The sequence below is a fragment of the Megalopta genalis genome, chromosome 4, assembly GCF_051020955.1.
Source record: "Megalopta genalis isolate 19385.01 chromosome 4, iyMegGena1_principal, whole genome shotgun sequence".
NCBI lineage: Eukaryota > Metazoa > Arthropoda > Insecta > Hymenoptera > Halictidae > Megalopta > Megalopta genalis.
This window is the reverse complement of record NC_135016.1, coordinates 23,605,242-23,627,228: the sequence shown is the minus strand read 5'-3', so window position 1 is coordinate 23,627,228 and position 21,987 is coordinate 23,605,242. Positions and strand designations below refer to the sequence as shown.

At 45.0% G+C, this 21,987-nt stretch overlaps 1 protein-coding gene across 2 annotated transcripts in view; it reads right to left on the bottom strand.

Annotated features, from left to right (window-relative positions):
* Positions 1–19,964, bottom strand: part of LOC117223059 (protein groucho) — a 99,407-nt gene extending 79,443 nt beyond the window's left edge. The window contains exons 1-2 of one of the 2 annotated variants that reach the window (XM_033475170.2): positions 19,695–19,964; positions 19,263–19,472 (exon numbers count right to left, since the gene is read on the bottom strand). In XM_033475170.2, coding sequence (XP_033331061.1) covers positions 19,263–19,328 — 66 coding nt within the window. In that variant the 5' untranslated portion in view covers positions 19,329–19,472; positions 19,695–19,964. Of the gene's footprint in view, positions 1–19,262 lie in introns of both variants that reach the window. The other variant, XM_033475169.2, reaches the window with a different exon arrangement.
* Positions 19,965–21,987: the final 2,023 nt, after the last annotated feature.

The window sequence follows — 21,987 nt, the reverse complement described above, 5'->3', positions numbered from 1 at the left end:
ACACACCGTTTGGAACGCGTGCGTGCGTGCGTGCATGCATACGTGGATGCGTGCGTGCGTGCGTGCGTGCGTGCGTGCGTGCTCGAGTGCGTGCGCGTACGTTTCCGCGCGCTGTCACGGCATCGCATGCGCTGCGTTCCGCGCGTGTGAACGCTACACGTGTTGCGAACCGCGTGAACATCGCGTGCGTGTTGCGTCGAGGCTCCAACGAATTCGTTTTTTCCTTCGCAGCGAGAATGATGGACACACACGTTCGCGGACGGTAAAACGTTTCGAGAGGAAAGCGTGAAAATGAGCTCCATCCACCGTGAAACTGTACTTTATGTTTTTTTAGAAAGAAAAAAAAGAAGAAAAAGGAACGCGGTTTAATGAGAACCATTTTTCAAAGTTCCCGTTGAAGAGCAGGTGTGGCTCGAAATCTTTCGCTCGAACGCGACCGTAGTTTGTCCCTCTGAGACAATGGTCGGGCTTCGTTGCGGTTCCGAGCAGCGAAACCACGCCTAGGGCGCTCCAAACGAAGGGAGAGCAAGATACGTATTAGGTTGTTGGAAAGTTAATTTGAATTTTCGTAATGTCGAAGACGATTTAATGGTATCGTTCCGTTAAATTCTTTCCTTTTTTATTCTTCGTTAACGTAGGAACGATTTCGTTGCGTCAAGACGGTCTATTTTTCCACCAATCTGTTGTACCTCTCCTATTTTCAACCTTTTCTCAATCTTCGTAGATCGGTCTCCTATTCCTTCCTTTAGTCTGAGACGGCGTTGTGCAAGAAATAATCTAATTACCGATTAACGACTATAATTCGTTAGTTACTATAACTAATTCGTAACAATTGTGTGGGGGGAGTAATCTGATTAACGATTATAACGCTGTAGTTATTATAAATTATTACAGATTAATTGCAACGCTAACGAGTTATGATAGTTGATCATTGCTCGGATCACGTTTTGCCCAAGTCTGGTCCGAGAGAGCTGATCGAGCCGCGACATTCTCCGCAATCGTGTCGATAAACCGACACAAGGTTGTAAAAAGAGAACAAGCTACGCGCATCGAATGACAGAAACCTAATGCAAAAGTCGGCGAGAAAAGACCTGTCCGATTTTAATCTTATCGAGACTGCGCACACGACAGCTGGTACCTAATTTCTAATATTACCGAAAACGTCACTAGCCTCGTCGCCCAAAAGGGCCACCGTTACACGCCATCGGCGCACCTATAAAAATTAATGACGGTATTATTGTTAAGATCTTAAGCTCGTTTGCGGTCGAGAGGAGAAGGACGGGACGCTTTACGCTAAGCGCGGTTTTACTGTACAATCGACAATTGCCTTTGCTAAACAAGGAATCGATGCGCGACAGAGAAACCAAGGTCAGAGTCGAACGATAGAAGAGAAACGAAAGGGACGAAAGGGACGCGAGATTCGAAAAGGAGATTCTAACCGAAAGGAAGGTATAGAGAGAGACTCCTTGCGGAACGGAGTCGGTTACTTTCCGGTGGTTCACGAGCACGATACTCGTACGAAGATGTTTTAATGGTGACGAGGGTCCAAGTACCATTTCCCAAATTCGGTCATTAACACGGAAATTGACGGCAGTTTTAGGGCGGTCCGTTCCAAATTGCCCGGAGCCCTTCAATTTCAAAGTCGATTCCGTCCCCTCGCAATAATCCACACCGGCCGGCATAGGAAATCCGCCAGCGAGAAGCGTAGGCTATTCACGACGGAACCCTGTTGTTCTCACCTACCAGCAGCCGACCTGCTTAAAACTTCTTCCATGCCTTCTTCCCTAATTACACGAGCGGGTCGGGTGAGCCCCGAATGGTGAATCACGTCGTTTGCTAACGAAGGCCTTCCAGCGGAGACCGAAGTTTAGGTACGGCGCATTGTTATATATATTTGCTCCGGACTTATCAACGGTAGTTTATCGTTGATCTGGCGACCAGATGCGTACGCGACGTCGAAGCTTCGATGATTCGTAATCGCCATTCGTAAAATTTTGTTACAATTTCATATTTAAATTGTAATTCTGGCGAGAACTAAATTATATTCGTAAATTTTAATATGTTTAAAATGCTTAGAGGTCAAGACGAAATGAAACAAACAAATGAAAAATATAAATAATTTGAGTTGGATTCGTCGCTTGATCGTTTGATTCATCGCCCGTCATCGCTTGATCATCGCGACACACGCTGGTGGGCGCTTTGCAAAGAGATCAACACAGTTAACTGGTTAAGATGTTTTCCGTGGATCTTTGTCTTAGGAAAGGAAGAAACGTTGAACGCGGTTTTGCGATATCCTTGCAAGAACGTAAAACATCGAAGGAATTACAGCAAACTCCGTTTTTATACAGTCACAGAGCTTCGGACGTGTATCGCTAGCAAGCCCGAAGGCTATCGATGAAGACAACACACGGCGTCATCAATTATTCTGTGCGCGACAGGTCGACGCGATGAAAACAAAAATGTCAGTTCTATAAGTGTCTTTTTAAAAAATTATTCAAAAATGCCATCAACAATGCCATCGATAAGACAAAAAATGATCTATGCTTATCCGTATATCCCTGTGGAAAGTCGCTCGCAATCGGGAAATGAGGATTTCCTGAGGTTAATTGAAGTAACTTTTGCCTTGGCGCAAATGCAATCCGCGGCTTCGTTTACGAGTTATTAACGAAAAACAGTGACCAATCAGCGGCGAGCACGCCTGGCGCATGGCGGCCGAGCCAATGAGCGGAACTGCGCTTCGTGCGCCCGTTGGCTGGGCGTCGCGCGAGGCGAGCATGTAGTCTGGCGCCAGCCGAGCCGGCCTCTCATTGGTCAGTGTTTTTCGTTAATAACTCGTAAACGAAGCCTCGGGGAAAATTTTTGTAAAGGAAAAAGTTGCTTCGAATAATCTCAGGAACCCCTCATTTCCTGACTGCGAGCGACTTTTCGGACATACTGTATAGCGTAGCAACACAATCTGAAGTTACTATTTAAAAGGAAAGTTTATCGCAGCTAGGCGTCCGGTAAATATAAACTGTTAAAATACTTTTCGAAAGCACCGCATACGACGACACTCGACCGTGTTCACATTTCTTTTTCCAGAAGATTACGAAACGCCCCAAGTGCACAAACATCGGCAGTTTAGTTGCACAGCGACGCTCGGTGTACACGGAACGGTCGTCTAATCACAATTTACACTGGTTTATCGCGTAGCTTCGTTCCCCGGAGTCTTTCGATCGCGGTGACTCCGTTTGCAAGCATCTCGACATATTTGTAACAATTTCATTGAGTATACACCTGGAACATCGCGATAAGATAGTCGGTACCGCCGTTATCGGCATCGCCGAACGAGCGATCGTGGCCGACCAATTTCACCAGGTTCGTCGACCAACCTCGCCCAGAAACGACTTCCGCAAACATTGACAAAGTGGGTCGCAAACAATACAACGCTTTTTTTTTGCCAGTCTCGAGTAGAGCAGGCAGGCGCGTCGAGAGCATAATATCGTCGGTTTCGTAGCAAACCAGCGGTGCTCTATGAGCCGTGGAAGAGGAGCTCAACGGTCTATGAACAATGAAACGATCTTAAGGACTCCGCTCGCGAGCAGCTTTGTCCGACATGTTCCGCGAAGGACTCCGAGGCGACAATGGCGTTCTTGATTTTCATCGGTAGCCGCACTTTACAAATTAGCCGGTATTATCGCGGACACAATACCGGCGTTCCTCGGTTTTCTGGCTCGCTTCTAAAAGGATTCGCGGTGACCGATTGATGGCCAGAGCATAAAGCACACCTAATCATACCCTAGCACACCTAAGCACATCCTAGCACGTTTAACCCTTTGCCGTATCATTATCTTCACAGTTACAATGATTAGAACCTCTTCGATTGTAATCATCTCTTCGAAGAAGATAATTTATCGTCTTCCGACGTTTACTTCGATGATTGAGTATTCATGATGGGAGAACGGAATAACTTTTATACTCTTGACAGGTTATTGCTGGAAATCTCGTCACGAAATGTTCACAGAACCTGAAACATATATTTTTGTTCCAACAACGTTCTTTCATAAATCGTTTATATTTTATTTTACAGCTAAATACACTATTTCACAGTTTTGTATAAATAAATATACCTCGAACAGAGAAAAGAATATTTACGGAACTTTTCCTCACGCAAACACAAAATGACTCACCCATAAACGAACCCTACTGAACCGTGCAATACCTTAAGCTTTCTAGGATTAAGTCATAAAGATCCTACGATTTTTGTGCGAAGACAACGTAATCTTGTAGCCAATCGCAAGTACTTCGACATTGCAACGAAAACTGATCGCGTATGAATTTTCTTCCATTTCTTTTTCAGGCGAAGCGATTTCTTCGTTGACAAACTCAAACGTAATCGTATGACAATTTCAATTTAAATTGTAATTCTGAGTTTCTTATAAAAAAAAATTATCAGAGGAATCATAACCCTCGACTTATAAATAAATCGTTAACTCTCGTAGAGGTAACGAAACGCTATCGTAAACGTACACAAAGCCATCAATATGTTTTGTATATTTCCGAATATCTACCGTACGTTGTGCGATTAAAATTTACGACTTTTCTGGACGATTAATGTATTTATAAAAAACCCCGGTTAAGCAACACTTTCATCCTCGACTTTCTATTAAAATAATCTAACGTCACCGTCGTTAAGATTTCTTTTCGCGACGCTATCTGCCAATGTCAATTAATGAAATTGCAAGGGCGGGGGGGTTGGCGCGTTTATGGCCGCGTACCATAAATAGAAATCGCCGCAGGATTTCACGGTCCATTTACTCCGGCAGAGTCAACACGGCGTTTCGATTGAGAATCACGCGAGGACTCGAGTCTCGCTTAACGAATTTTTCCACGGAGATGGATCGTTGTTGCATCATGCTCGACGGCCGCGATAACTTCGCTGGAACGAGCGATTCCTTAGGTGAATCGCGGGTCAAAGGGGAATCGGTTTAATCACGCCGAAACAAAGTCTAGCGGCTAACCGTAGCGAAGATATATGGCAATAAACTAATGACTGACCCGAGATTGCGAGGAACGACGTAATTTGCTCTGACTCGAGCACGTTATTTCTCGACCTAGCGTCGTTCGAAATCACGTATGCCAAACGATCCTCCCCCTCCGCTTCGACGAATGAAACCTCGCGCACAGATCGCCGGGGGCAAACGGTTAAATTGGTTGTATAATTAAAAAAGAAAATTGAACGCGTCAGATCGTTTGGAAATATGTTCGACGACTTTGTAACCCTTGCAACAATATTCTGTCGACAAATTAGCAAAATTGTTGCAAGTTGCAATTTTCCTGGGAAATTAAAAGATCATTATAATTTAACCTTGACATTACGAATGTCTTTAGGATACTGTCATAAATAAATACGAACATGTATTTATGGCTGAAACAAGTTGGCGGCATGCAAAACGGGAAAACAACTTGTCAAAATTATTAAGACGAGATACAACTTTCTATCTTACGCTTAACTCTCATTTGTTGCGATCGGACGAATTGAAAGTTATTGTTCCGAAAGTTGCTCGCATAACTTTCGAGAGGCGGATCACGAAGAATAATTACCGAGCGTAGAGAAAACGTGATCGATCTTCCCGAGCGCGACGTCACTTCGAGGCAGGTTCGATAAAGCGCGATTGCAGATAACACGGATAATTTGTTGGATTTTGCAACTACCGTTCCGCAGATTCCTCGGTGGACATGTCCCACGTGGACCGCAACCGCCGATTAACAACGAATTTTTCTGCGTTAAAATTACGTCCAAAATTACCGTCATGGGATTCGCCGGCTGCGGTCGAACTGTGGGAACAGCTTCGCGAGTTTTTAACGTTTTACGACCGTGATTCACGCGTGTCAAACGTCGAGGTGCCGTTGCATTTAAAGCAAACACAGCGGTATAATGTATAAACGATAATAGTATAAATTATAACTAGAAACTAAATACGACAAAAGCGTGACTGTGTAACCGAGAAATTATCGCTAAATGAAGTTTATAATGTCTATTAGGTACTCAATCTTTCAAAGTCGATAGATCCAAGATGTTTTACCGAATAACCAAAATTGTGTAAGGATATGCAACAGCGGCACGTTACGAAAATCGAAAAAGAAAATATCGAGAACGTCGAACAATCAAATTTTGCGATAATCTTAAAGAAGATACAAACTCAAATTTGCGAGAAACTAAATCTGTTTATGAAGAGAACTGCTCACCGAGGACACATTTTTTTAAGTGTTATACTTTCGAAGATATTGTTTATTAAAAATGAATGTGCATCTTTTTATTCTCAAAAGTCGAATTCAACCTCGAAGGTCGCCGTCTTCAAGCTATGGACTTCCAAGAGGTTTTGAATTGCTAAAAAGGAATGATTCCTGTTGTCATTGGAAACAACTTTTTCCTTAACGAAAATGTTCTTCGCGGCTTCGTTAACGAGCTATTAACGAGAAACACGGACCAATCGGAGATCGAGTACAGCGGACGAATAAAGGCGCGACACCGAATTCGACTCCGATTGGTCAGTGTATTTCGTTGATAACTCTGTAACGAAACTGCTGCTGTAACGAAACACAGAGTTATGACATAGACTATTAACACAGTTACCCTTTTATAATACAGAAAATTCCAAATCATTCGTGTCAAGTGAGTCACGGTCTTCTCGAATGCCTTTATCGAGCGCTACGTCATCGACGAAACCGATTACCGGCGACACGGATGCTCTGTTACAGATTCCGCTGGAAAACCGCGCGGGGATGCATCGAGCCGCATAGATCGCAAGAGGCCGCGATGCGTCGGAGGTGCATTTTGTTGGAACGCCAGAATGACCGAATGCCTGGCTGCGGCGACGAGTGCTCATCGATAAGTCGACCGAGCCAATTGCACGCTTATCGGCCGATATCACGACACGGACTCGTTGCTCTTATAAATAACGCGACGCGTGCGTGTGTGCTCGTCGTTGACGTGTTCCGGGGAATATCTCGAGTGGCTCTTTTCATGACTCGCCTCGAAATTGATTCGAGATCGGCCGCCGGAATCGAATGTGTACTGCTCGATACGTGCGCGCGAGATATCGTTCTACTTTGCGAGCCGGTCGGCTCTTTTTTTTTATTTTCTTCCCTCGACTCCGAATCTGTACTCGGTGTTCCGTAAATGTTGACACGAAAGTGTGAAACCGCCGGGCGAGGGAATTCGAATTGCAAATAACTTCGATTTATTTGCACGCGTACCGTAATCCGTGCAACTTATGCTCCCATTCTGATCACAATTCGCCAGCTCTTTTTTCGACGTCGAAGTTCTTCTTTCGGTCATTCTTTCTTCTTTCGAAACAGACTGCATCTGCCGCAACATTTTCCGAATCCTCGAATCATTTTTTTAACCCTGACTCTTACGTTGACAAACATGTAAATACAATTACGAAGCGCGAAAATGTTCGGCAAACATGTCTCCCGATTTTTTGGGAAGACATGCCGCATAAGATTCGTCGGAACGAAAAACGTAACACCTCTCGCCGAGTCTTATTTACAAAACTTTTCTTTTTATGTACGTTTTTAATACGGTGGCTCGGAAATCGGTACGGGCGCAGGAATTGATCCGTCTACCCTGTAATTTACAGAAGAAGAAAAAAAAAGAAAAGAACGGTTAAATACTGAAATTACGCATCCCGTAAGGATCGGTCGACGAGAACGTAGGATTTCGCGAGATTTTCTCGTCCCGAACGTTTCGAGAGCTCGGTCAGCTCGAGCGTGGAGCGTTAATTCGTCGTGGCACGAAATCATCCGGCCGCGGTGGAGTGGTCGGGCCAGGAAACACCGTCGATACAGTATAACAATCGGGTCGCCGGGAAGTTTAAAGTATCGTCTGGAGGGTCGAGGCGGAAGTGGGCGGCGGGGGTGGCGGGGCAGGGTCCCTGTTAAAACTTTCCGCCTGGAGTTTCGTAATGATCGGCGAGCCAGTTTGCCCGGAAATAATATTTGTACAGCTTGTACGTAAACAACCCTGGCGGCCCTCCAGAGTGCCAATAACACCGCCTGTGTCAACTCGGTCAAGCAGCGAACCGCTTAACTGAGTCACGACGCGAGCGAGAAGAAAGGCGTGTAGCTCTTCTTTGGAACCGGCCGCGCGAAGTCGCCTAACTGCGGATTCGAAGTTCGACCGGCGGCGAAGCGGTTGACGACCCGCGATTTCGGTCGACGCGATCCGCTCGAGTGCCGAGCAAATTAACGAACCCCGGACAAGAAACGTCGTGAGAACTCGCGTTCCGGATCGCGAGAAGGAAACGATGAAAAATTTGGTTCGACCGGCTTCGAGAGCGCACTCGAGAATGGAACGGTGACTTTGGAAAAGTCGGTCGAATCCAAAAAAGTCAAACGAGTCCCGAGTCCCGTTGGCGATCGAATGATGACCATTTGTTGTTCGACGACACCGACGGAGAATTTTAAGAGAATTTCATCGTTTACGGAATTTGGTGTGGTTCCAAAAATCGGGGATATTCGAAGATTTCATATTTACATGTTTCACGAACTGATTTTTATATCGATAAAAGAAACTTTGAAATTTAACCTTTATATTCTTAAAAAAAACAGTTTCGTGGCTGCGTCGATAACCTCGCATAAGATTAAAGTAACGTTAAAATTGCAAAGCAAAATTATATCGCATCAATTATTTGTTCGATATTCCTACATCTTGCAAATCCTAATAATATTAAGAAATCATAACGGATCGTCGGAAAAATTAAATTTCAAATAATTCCGTCATTCAAATCCGAGTGACGCGACGGTTAAAATGTTAACAGCGTAATTGTGACACAGTTTTTTAATAGCGTAATTATAACACTTTTTTAACAGCGTAATTATGACACATTTTTTTAATAGCGGAATTACGACACTTTATTAACAATATAAATAAATCCTGGTAATGATATAATGATGATATATATTTTTAAAAAACTGCGCCGATCGATTTTTCTCATTCAAATTTTCGCGAGATCGCGTAGACGCGACAACAGTCCTCGAAGTGTTAAGAAATGTCAAGGTTAAATTGTTAAAGTTACTTTCAATAGCGAAAACTCTTGGAATCCGTCGAAAGGGCGCGGTAATTCCGTCCTCGACCCTATAGGTCGTGACGGAAATTTCCGCCGTGCGTCGCGGGGGTGAAAACGTTCCGTTATTCGTCCGATGGCGAATTAACGGGCCAGGAACACCGCGGAAGGGTAGGTAATTTTGACGGAACGAAAATAGAGGACGCCCCGCCAAAAAAGGATGGCTAGGCTTGGACATCGATTCGCAGAACGATCCGCGGGAGTGTAGCCGGCCGCGTAGCAGCTATTTGCGCGTCGCGAGATTTATAATGCGCGTCAATTACACGTAACACGCTTCGCTCATTCCGCGGTGTAATTCATCCCGTGTAATTACCAATGCATATTGCGGTCTCTGCGGAAGCTCGCAAGCGTGCGGACCACGAATTTCGTGCAATCGTACTTCGAACCCCTTTATTCGACGCCATCCCCGGCCAGCCCGCGTCCCCACCCACCCCTAATCGTCGTCCTCCTCGTCTCGATTTCAATTTCGCTCTGATCCTGCTGAATATATCCCAGCGACCCCCACGAACCCCTCCGGCACCATCGTTACGCTCTCTGGTCCCCGCGAGTTACACCGCTCCATCCGCCTCCCTCCCTCTTACCTTCATCTCCACGCCAGACGACAATTATATGACGAACAATCGTTGTCGCCGCGCTCTTTGCACGTATCGCGATTTTGTAATTAAGGATAAGGCTTTGTTTGATCGCCGTCGCGATTTCAATCCGTCGGAGCCCGGTCCCCCGATACGGCCGCGCCGATATTTTAATTTTCCCCTAGGAATTTATTTTTGCCGCATAAAAGGAACGGGATTCCGAATTGCGCAGGACAAATCACGGGGGGGTGTATGGTCGGCCAAAAAATGTCCCCGTACGTCTTCCGAATACGAATTACTATTTTTTTCCTAGTTCAAATCACTACTTCGGTATTTTTAGATGCTCCAGAGTATGTGTGTTGATGTAAAATCAGTTAAACCTAGAACTACCCTGTTCTATTTTTCGGCGTAAGTAACATTGTGGGGGTTGCGATGATATTACATATATTATATACAGGGTGTCCCAAAAATTCCTCGCAATCCGGAAATGGCGGATTCCTTGGGTTATTCGAAGTAACTTTTTCCTTAGCGAAAATGCAAACCGCGGCTTCGTTTGCGAGTTATTAATGAAAAACGCCAACCAATAAGAAGCGAGGTCTGCTGACGCGAGGCGGCCGAGCCAACGAGCGCGCGAAGTCTAGCTCCGCTCGTTGGCTCGGCCGTCTTGCGCCAGCAGATCTCGCCTCTCATTGGTCACTGATTTTCGTTGATAACTCGTAAACGAAGCCGCGGTTTGCATTTTCGCTAAGAAGAAAGTTGCTTCAAATGATCTCGGGAACCCTCCATTTCCATATATTGTTATTATTATATACTACAGATTGCATAATATACAATTCGTATTTATTGACACGTTTGTAGATGAATTAAAAATTTCGTGGACTCGCCGACAGCCCCGGTGGATTGTCCTAGTCTATTGTCCCTTAAAAACGTTTCGATTCATTACAGTCGTAAATTTAACATTGTGGAGATATGTAATTTTCGGTATTTTCAAACGAATAAATTCGACGATGCGGCACACTGTACAACGCGTTCTCGCACTTTCCGAGATTTCTGTAAATCGAATGGCACGCAAACAACCGAAGATTGCAGGGAGGTAACCGGTGATCAAGGCGCCGAAAAAGCTATTATCGGTACGCCCGTTATCGAAAGTTGTCGATCGAACGGGAATTACGAAAGTAGCACGGGAGCAATTCCGGAATAAAAATTTCGGTCCCGATTTTAAGAAGGATCAACGAGACCGTAAGAACCCGATATCCGTGCGTGCAAACATATCGTGCTCGAGTAACGGGAGAAAAGATAAACGTGCAACAAGGCTGAACGTCGTCGCACGGTTTCACCAGAAATCGTCGTTTACTTTTGCCTTCGTCGCTGATAAAACCAAGCGTTTCCGAACTACTCTCGAATCAAAGTCCTCCCGCCGTATCGATTTTATTCGATCGCGCGCGATAAACGGTGCTAACTAAAATATTATTCGAAGCTGCGGGCGATTGATAAAAGTGTGGCGAGAACTTCGGGTAACAAGCCGGACGAACGATCGAGGAGGACAATCGAAGGTAAACACGTTCGATGTGGGTGACGATCGCTGCGACACGGGTAACAATTTTTCCGTCCCTCTCGTTTCTGTGCCAAAGAGACCCGCCGCCGTCTTCCTCTCGTTCATTATCAGTCCGGTACACCTGTGTCGACAGTGCGGACGCTTGTCAACAATCAATTGTCTTCCCCGTGAATTGTAGCCTCGCCCGCGGGGGAGAGTCCAGCCTCGAATTTTACGAGTCGGCCGCGTTAATAAGGATTATCGGATTAGACCGTGGACAGCGAAGATGCTCTCCGAGTTACGACCGACGACGACGACGACGACGGCACGTTCGGGGGGCTGAACGCCGCCGACCGTGACGTCGACGCGAATTTTTATATTAGCCCTATCGATTACGGAAACCCATCGGCGACACAAGCACCGCCGCGATAAAACTGAAAGCGTTAACTTCCGTCGACCCACCGATCTTGCCCACGCTTAAACGGTTTCCCCCGTGACACCGATAACCGAGACCCACGTGCGCGATCGTTTCGGCCGCGAACGCAACTGTACCAGGTGTGACGCAAGTAACGAGCTTGGATCGGTGGAGTGAAGTGTGAAACTCGGTGCGCCGTTTAGACGTTAATTTAGGTACAGTAATGTCTCCCTTACTGACGCTCAGGTTGTCCACAAAAATGGACAATTTTGGAAAAGATACGATCGTTCGAGCCTTGTTGCTCGTTTTTTTATGGTTGTCGGTTGTCAACAACTATAAAAATGAGTCGCAAGGTTCGAATAATCGTATCTCCTCTTCCCATATTTTCCAATTTAGTGGACAATCTGAGCGTCGGTAAGGGAGACATTACTGTACATCGGTTCGGTTATGTGTGCGTTATTACATCGGTTTCATCGCATATCCTCAGTTCTTATCGAATTTGGAAAAATGTTAACATATACATAAATCGCGTCTCGGTTTCATTAATTAAATTACTTCGACTCCGTGGAAACTGATTTTCGGCACTCAACGCGTCAACGCCCATCGAGATTACGCTCGTCTTCCAGGCTCGGCTGGGCGCCCCGTTCGAGAATTAGGGGCGACAGGAATAAAATAAAGGGACGATCGCGCGACAGAGGATCGGGTAAAAATGGATCGCCGGAACCGGACTTTCAAAGTGAGGAAATCTGTTCCACTTTCAATACAGTATTGGAAGCGTTCCAGCAGTTCCAGGTAATTCTGAACGACAGAGACGACCCTCCTTATCCGGGATTTACTCCTCCCAGTCGATCCCCTTGGCCGTTCCCTTCTCCCTGCCTTTGCTGGGTCGGTAATCGTCGATACCACGTGTCATCTACACAGAACGACGCCACGTACGGACGTAATGTAATCGTGGATATTGGCCGACGGTGGCGGTCACGGGTACAGGGATTTATTTTCGTCGTTCCGACGAGCTTTTCCGCGTCAGCTAGCGGCCTGTTTACGGCCGAATGAAAATTTGCTCGCCAGCCAAATATTATTCCGCCGGCGACCCCCGTTTACGAACGCTTTTGCCCTCGGTTCGTTCCTTCGCTCCTTTTCTTCGCCGTCTGTCCGTGCCGCAAACGTTGTGCGAACGCGCGCGCGCGCGCCCACCGAACACCAGGTATAAAACGGATCCGGCGATGTAAATTTTTATAGCGTGTTTGCGGAGTCTCGTTGACTTTCTGTTTACTCTCCCGCCGGCGAAACGAATATAGACAAACCCGCCGTCGTCTCGCTTCACCGCGAGAGACGTTTATTGTTAAAAATGTTTATATCGGACTTTTATCACGCTCACGTCACCCATACTTGCGCCTCGTGCACCGAATTTTGGTTCCGCAGAAATTTTAATCCTCCGCCCGTGATCTCGATTTTTCTGTCGCCGTTGTCCGCGCATTGGGTCGCTCATGATCTTGCCATTTTTTTGTATTGTTTAAATATCGTATCTTGAAATATTCTTCGACGGTCTTTGATCTTTCTGACAATATCGTTCAAGAGTTTTTATCGAAAGTACGAGACAACTTATAACGAATTACATACTTTCAAATGAGTAATTCTAATTTGATCTTTCTTAACCAGTTAAGTGTGTTTGACGACTATATCCGTCACGGAGATGCGCAGAATTTTGTGTCGTGGCGATTATATCCGTCATTCGTAAAATTTTGTTACAATTTGATATTTAAATTGTAATCCTGGCGAGAACTAAATTATATTCGTAAATTTTCATATGTTTAAAATGTGTAGAGGTCAAGACGAAACGAAACAAACAAATGAAAATTATAAATAATTTGAGTCGGATTCATAACTTCCTGAGTGCAAACTCGTCGCGACACACGTTGGTGGACGCTTTGCAAAGAGGTCGCCACAGTTAACTGGTTAAATATGATTTAAATTCATCGATGTTTAATCAACGAGTGAATTTTTACCTCAAAATAGCGGTTGACGTAAATCGTTTCGATTTCGTCCAATTTTACGCGATGGTCGAGTTTCTAATCGAGGACGATGATTTTATATAACGTTCGCGTTAACGTCAATTGTCTATTTAAGACCCATCGAAGTTGCCGATGTGAAACGTGTACCATGACAATTTGCATGCGACAACAAGATTTGCATGACTTTGACTCCTCGATAGTTTCCCAACCACTCCATTGAATTTTTATGACAATCGTCAATTGCGACTGCTTCCACAATTGTTTCCCCAAGTTCAAAGAACTATGTCGCATAGGTGCCGTGTTTCAAGTACACACATAGTTCTGTTACACACCTACTTCCGCGGAAGCGTAAGGCAAAGCTGTCGATCAAACGCTTTTAGATGGAAGTTTTCAAGTTAAATGTCAACCGTCCGCGAATAACGTGGCTATGAGCTTATTCGCAAGCTGGACAGTCTGAATTCTTATTTATAGACGAACTACATACAAAGGTGTTCTTAGTAACGCGACAGAAACTTTCTTCTAAAAACATCGCCACGTTGGATTTATAATGGCTTCAAGATGAATCGTGCAATCGCGATTCGTTATTCCGAACTACGTTTCGACTATCCATACGTGTTAGCATCAAATTTTCAGGACTCGCGTATACCAATTACTTTTTCACGTTTCTTGCCCATTCCTAGATCTTCGATTTATACATTCCGGTGCTTTAGATTCGCAGCTATTCTACGTACGTACATATTTATACGTATGCAGAACGCGGCGTAGGTTACAACAGCGACCGTCGATAAATATAAATGCATGCTGAATTTTAATTAATCAAGCACATGCAGCCGATGCTATTTGATTTACGAACCCTTAATATTTCATCGAGTCCAGACATTTTAATCCGACCCAGAATATTTTACAAACAAGAAGCTTGCGCTTACTGTAATTTAAACTGTCGAGCAGAAAACGAGTTCGGTCACGTTCAAATTGTTTCCAACGATGATATGGAAATTTGTAATGTCGCCTCATAGTCGTCGATCGTATAAACGATCTTTCAAGCTCCTTACCCGAGGAAGAATCGATTCAAATCGTCGTTTAACGATTCGTCGATCATTTTAACCAGTTAACTGTGGCGATCTCTTTGCAAAGCGCCCACCAGCGTGTGTCGCGATAATGAGTTAGCTCTCAGGAAGTTATGAATCCAACTCAAATTATCGATAATTTTCATTTGTTTGTTACATTTTGTCTCGACCTCTAAACATCATTTTAAACATATTAAAATTTACGAATATAATTTAGTTTTCGCCGGAATTACAATTTAACCCCTTAACGCACAGTTTTTTTGAGAAAAAATCCGGCCAAAAAATCAATTTTTTTTCTATGTAAATTGTTCCATGGGAAAAGGCTATATTTTATTCTCGAATAAATAAGTGTAACAGCTTACAATCCCATGTAAATGATAAATATCAATAAAACGATTTTTTTTCTTTGCTTCCACATTGTTATTTTCAATTCTCGATTACATTCGAGCGTGAAAAATTATAGCAGCATAAAATACAACGCCGCTCGAATTATCTTGGCCCGTTTAGCGTGCACGAATTAACTCGAGCGTACAAGTTAAGGGGTTAAATATGAAATTGTAACAAAATTTCACGAATGACGGATATAATCGTCGTGACACAAAATTCTGCCGCATCTCCATGACGATTACAGTCGTCGAACACGCTTAACTGGTTAATCATTTTCGTGGACGATTTTGCGTAGTTTAGGATAGTAATCTAGTAATCCTTCGGGCATCTCGAAATCGGTTGCGATCGAAACCGTATTATCTTTTCCAACGTCGCATTCTAAACGAACTAACAAAATTCTCGCTTCTCGCGTTGAAAACACAACACCACACAGCGATATCACGGGGACAAGTTCATCTTTCCGGCAAACGAACGATCCCACGATCGGAAACCGCGACGCCAAAATCCAGTGTAACCGCGGCCTTATTAGCAACGAATAACGTGGATACAATTAACGGGGATACAGATGTCGTCCAACTTCGGACGATCCCGGACCAGCGTGCGACGGCGCAACGGAGCCATTATCATTGCCATTATCGTTATAAATTGACTGTGGGTCGTGAGGCAAGTTAGCACACGCGCAATACGGGGTCTAAATAAGACCCCGCGATCCGGCGTCCAATTAAATTGAATATTCCAGCCGACGAACGAACGGGGCGAACGGTCTAGCGCGTGATGAAGTTTCGGGGCCGTGTGTGTTCCGGCGAAGGAACGGCGAGGAGAGAGGAGCGAGAGAGTTTGGGATCCGGAGGGTCGAAAAACCGGGAGAGGACGGGGGACGCGCGCGGTACGTGGGTAAACTATCGAGAGAAAATAAATACGGGACCCGGGATTCGTTCGACTAACGATCTGAAAGAGAGTCCGTCTGGCAGCGGGTACGCGCGACTCGCCGTCGCTGCCGTTCGAACCGTGGAGCCCGTCGAAAAAAAAAAACTCTGACAGTACTTTCCAGGTCTGCCTTTCTATTCCGTTCGAGTGACGCCAATGATAAAAAAAACACACACGGGCGCGCGCGCGAGCAAAGAGATAGAGAGAGCGAGAGCGAGAGCGAGAGCGAGAGCGAAAGAGAGAGAGAGAGAGAGGACGGGAGACCATGGGCTACGAATCTATCCGACGGGAGGCTCTACAGCCGGCTGGCCGGTCGATATCGGTAACTCGAATTAGCATGGGTAGAGGAGCTCGGGATCGGTATACTGCAACGAACGCGCGATACTTATCGAAAGTACGCTCACAATTGAAAGGATTTTCGAGCACGAGGGCACCGCGCGGATGCGTATTCGATACCCGAGGCGGTGAGCTGCGAGGAAAATCGACGGGAATTGAAAAAAAAAATAGAGGAGGATAGCGATAGGAGAGAGTCCGAGTAACGAAGAAGAGACGCGTACACGTGCATGCATGTATGCATGTATGTATGTACGGGGAAAAAGAATCGCGCGACGACGGGTCGGTTACCAGGTGCAATTTTCGCAACCTTATTTCTTACGGGCGTGCCCGATTTAAATTGGTAGCAAGCCCCGGCAAGGTTGGATTTCATTTCGTCGAGTTTGTATTGCGCCCGAGCGGCGGACACGCCTCGCACTCTTTCGCGCCCGGGAGCACGACAATGTCGGAGAAACGCCGCGGCCACGTTAATCATATCTCGCGGACGATCTGAATATTTTCACGGTTACTTTATACCGGTAATGACCGGCTATCGACAGCGAGATGCGGCAAGGGCGGCCGGCCGGCCATGTTTAAACGGCCTTCTTCGCGACACGTATAATTTCCCGATAAGTAGAAACGTGCCCGATAAGCGGCCCGATCGGCAACAACAATGCGCGATGCATCGCGCGTGATTCATCGCGAACTGCGGTTTTCGTTGCGTGCGATTAACCCTTTAAGAACGAGGCTATCCGACGATCGTACGGTTGTAAAGTAACCTTGCGCACGCGTTCGCGGTCTCGTTCGAAAGGAATTCGAATTTTGTCGAATTTCAAATTGCACGGAAAATTGACCGAATCGTGGACGACGACGTTGCCGCCGTTCTCGAATAATTGTTCAAGAAATTCGAATTTCTTTCCGACAGTTTCTATGCCATTTCGCGTCGACGCGGTCCGAATTTGTTTACTCGATCGCTCGGTTCTGCGAACCTCGCACGTTGCTGCGCGTTGTTCGTTCCCCCGATTAGGTTCACCGAGGTCGCGTCGTCGCGGTAATAACATTTATGAACGAGCGATACTCTTAACCCTTAAATGCATATTGTTGCCAATTGTCTACATTCCAGTTCCACTGAATTTTACTCAAAAACCTGAGTATGTGCGTTTCCGAGCACACGTTGATAACAATAGACAATAGACCATGCGTGAAATAAAAGACTTGACATTACCTTTGGCGAGTAAGTTATATGTTTTTTGACATTTGAATGTGGTGGGTTACTTGGAGAGATATTTTCTTTTTTCAAGTTTCCTATAAAGGAAAGCTTTGTCTCACAACAAAAATCGCAATTGCTTCGCTGCATTTCATTTATAAATAATGTGAAAATTCCTATACTAATAGATAATATAAATACATGACCATTTGTTTACGTCTACAATAATTTTAGTAATAAACGCATATTGTTGCCAAAAGTCTACATACAACTTCTTTTCAAAATAAATACTCGATATTATTACCTAGATTTTTTTATTTACTTTTTACGTAACCTATGACTACGTTCCTATAAAAAACGATTTTTTAAAATTCAAAACGAAAAATCATGCATTTAAGGGTTAAATGCAGCCCCGAACAACGCGAATACAGATGGCGTGCGTTTCCATTGGATTTATAGAGCGTCGTTGATATTTCCGAAATATGTAGTCGATTCTTTGCCGATGTCGCGTTTGTTTCTGTCGAATTTCAATTTAGATCGTTCCCGCGAGCAAACAATTCTAAACTCGGTTTCACAGATTCCGACTTTAATTATCGGGTTGTTGTACCTCGCGTGGTACAAAGAGCAAACAAAAATGTGTTCGTTGATCGCATCGGTATCGCGAGATCATTGTCGCGGGAATTATTTATTAACGCGCCGGAGCCAAAAGCGCTCTAGTACACGCTATTGTTGTCGTAGCAGCGATACCGTTTCGACGATCAGATGTTGCTAACAATGATCCTCTTACGCGCGCGCAAATAATTTGCTCGACTTCGAGGATCCGGTGTTATTATACCTAACAATAAGACTAACGACCGTAAAACGATATAGCAATTTTATCCCGTAATTCGGCGAATAGGAACGCCGCGCGCTGAACGCAGACGGGGATCGTCGCCTCGAGCCGAAATCGCTGTTTCAAGGTGAGAGTTTCAATCTGATTCGTCACTTTAGAAACTGTAGGTGTTGCAATAGAGCGCCGTATACTCGTCGGTATCAGCCGCGTCGAATCGAATTATACGGTCCGACCGCGATTAAACGGTGGAAAACTAAAAATTCTCTCCTCGCCCGGAAATGTCTCGATGTCGCCGATCGTTTTCGATATTTTTATTTTCGCCGGCAGGCCGAGCCAGTCGTTCCTGTCAAACGTGCACGCATGTATGTATGTACGTATGCATGCACATCGGAACGGCAATGCACAAGTTCAAACACGAATTGTATATCCGAAACGATTGTAAACACGAGTACTTAACGATTAAAACGAAAATTGCCGATCAATTCGACTTGGCGCGCGACTCTAAATCGCGCCTAAATATTTCTCGCTATATGATACTCTTATGTTTCCGAATTTCCGTAAATATAAATAAAAATTCGAAGCGCGACATTAACGTAAGATCGCGCGATAAAAGCCGGCACTTCAAAAATGTCGATCCGTTTCCGAATAGGTGGTTCCAAATGCGAACATTCGAATGCGAATTTATCGAACCGGCGGAACAATGAGCGCGGGTTGGAATCGGCCGAGTAACAAATTCGTATTCAAAGTTCAAACAGTTCGAGGCATTATTTACAGGTCTACCAGCGGAGAGAGAAAGGCGTAGAGAGAACGAAAAAGAAGAACACGCACGGAGAGAGGTAGGGCGAGAAGGACGATCGAGCAAGAGAAAAAGAAATAAAACCACTTACCGGGTGCCGTGCCGCAGCTGCCACAGCCACAGCTGCCGCCGCGTTTATACCGGCACTGGGGTACATCTTATCGTCAGAGTCCTTCGAAGAGGTTATGTTGGCTCCCTTCCGTCACGACGAAGTCCTGCCAGGAGTAATGGATATGTCCTCCGTTATCCTCAGGTATATCCAACGGTATCCCAGGTCATAGCCTGTACGCACTGTTATTCACTGGTCTCGAGGAAAGAACAATCAGAACCGAACGAGAAGGAACGATACAACAACAAAAATTGTCGTAAAGCAGGAGGTGGCGTCGAGCCAAGAATAAGTCGAGAGAACGCGAAAGGAAGCGAGAGAAAGAGAGAGAGAGAGAGAGAGAGAGAGAGAGAGAGAGAGAGAAACAAGAAACCGAAAACACAAGGGAAACCCAAGTATAGTCGACGTCGCACACACCACTTTTGCACACTGGTCACTTTCCTCCTCTCGAGAGTCGTCAAACACACTCGCTGTTTCGTGGGCTCGTTTACACAAAAAAAGGGCGGGCGAGAACACAGAAAAGAGAAACGAGGCACGGTTCACCGGCGTACAATAAGAACGCTCGACGGTGTTCGGGAGCACGGTAGAATTGTACGCGGTGCGAATACGCAGCGTAGAAACACACACAGGAGACGACGCAGCTCGCAACGATCTACCCTCGGCAACGGACGGGTATCAACTAATCAACCGCAGAGCCGAGGGGAAGCTCTTCCCTGCCGTTCCCCTGCATCCGCGCCCGTTACGCCCTCCCACTGCTCGCCACGACACCACGTGGTCTCCCCTCGTTCGAGCCTCGTCGCGCTCGCGGCGCCGCTCGTTTCTCGTTTCCCGTGTTACCCCCACCACCGCTTGATCGTTGCCTCTCGCTTTATCCCGTTGCGGCGCACACCTTCGACAATCGGGCTCTTAGCTCGTTCGTCTCTTCTCCGTCCGCGCCGCGTGTATATGCGAGCTGGTACTAGTGCTTATACGTTTCAGCGAGACCGGGAATCCGTTCTCGTCGCGATCCGCTTTGCATTTTTCTTCTCTTCGTCTGTCTGTCTACTTCCCTCTATTCCTCCATCTTCCTCTTCCTCACCTCTCACTATATCTCTCTCTCTCTCGCTCTCTCTCTCTCTTTCTCTCTGTCTCTTTCTCGCTCGTTTTTATCCTTCTTTTACTTGAGCAAAAACGAGATTTGCGCGGTAGATCTTGCGGTGGAGTTTGTAGCTGCGTTACCGGCCGAGTATTAAATTATTACTACGGGACACGATGAACATCGCTAACGCGCGCGCTGGGAAACCCGTGTTCGCCTTCCTCTTTATTACACGCGAATTTGATCGCTTCATAACGAACGCCGGCGAATGCCACTGCCACCGTCGCCACCGCCGACGAGCCGCGACTCCTTCCAATCTGTTATTAAATTGAATCGCGCCGCGAGGGGGCTCCCGGACGATTTTAAAATAATTATCCCTTCGTTCGAACGATTACGCGAAATTTCGCGTTCCGATAATGGCGAACGGAACGGGAGTCGAGTCATTAACGACCACACCGACACATCGCACTCGAGCACTCGTAAATATTATAATAAATATAGCCGAGTCACACCTGCGTTCGAATTTAATGAGACTAAAGTGTCCGTCTACGACAATTTTTGGATAACAGCGTTCCGCGATTTGGGTAATCGCTTTTTTGACAATGGATCGAATTTTGTTCTTTGTAGAGCATATATGTATCTCTGAATGTAGACAGATTTTTATTTTCAATTTGAACAGCGGCTAAAGAATGCCAATGCTCGTTCACGAGCTTAATTTTTTACGATAAGACTAGAGTTTCCAGTCGACTAAATTTAATTTAAACATGTTATTTATAGATTAACCCCTTAACTTGTACGCTCGAGATAATTCGAGCGACGTGGTTTATTATTTGCTTATTGGTAAATTATGCTGCTATAATTTCTCACACTCGAATATAATCGAGAATTGAAAATAACAATGAGAAAGCAAAGAAAAAAAATCGTTTTACTGATATTTATCTTTTACATGGGATTGTACAGGCTATGACACTTATTTATAATAATGTGTTTCTTCCGAAATAGCAATTCGGAAAGAAAGATAAAAGAGTCGATGTACGTGTAACATTGCAATATTCGGCTCTTTTCTGCAATGTGGATCAAAATTCAAAATAAAAATAAAAATTTTGATTATTTTTGGATTTTTTCAACTTTTTTGCCAAGACAATGTTCTAAATGGTGTCTTTTTAAACATAAAAAAAAATTGATTTTCTTTTGGCCGGGTTTTTTCAAAAAAACTGTGCGTTAAAGATTTATATTAAATTTAACGAATATAATTTTCATTGCGAATTCTTCCAGTGAAACTGTTTGCTACAAAAGCAAACGAAAACCTCGTCTAGACCGTTCAGACCCAATCGAGGAACCGATACCTGAGGAACCTCGTTCCAGGCAAGATTTCCATCGGGCCCATCTACAGGGTGATCGTAAAGTCTCTGACAGATTTTCGAAACTCGTAACTTTCTTTGTAAAAAGTAGCTCCTGGTTACAAATTCTTTGCAACAAAAAAATCTGCCTGTCGCCATAATTCACAGGAAATTTCTCGGAACATACAATCGAAACGATACCGAACAATTTTTACTTCAACTTTTGGATATTTTTGTACACAAAGGATTTAATTTAAAATAAAATAAAAGCATTTAACCAGATCTTGGCGCATAA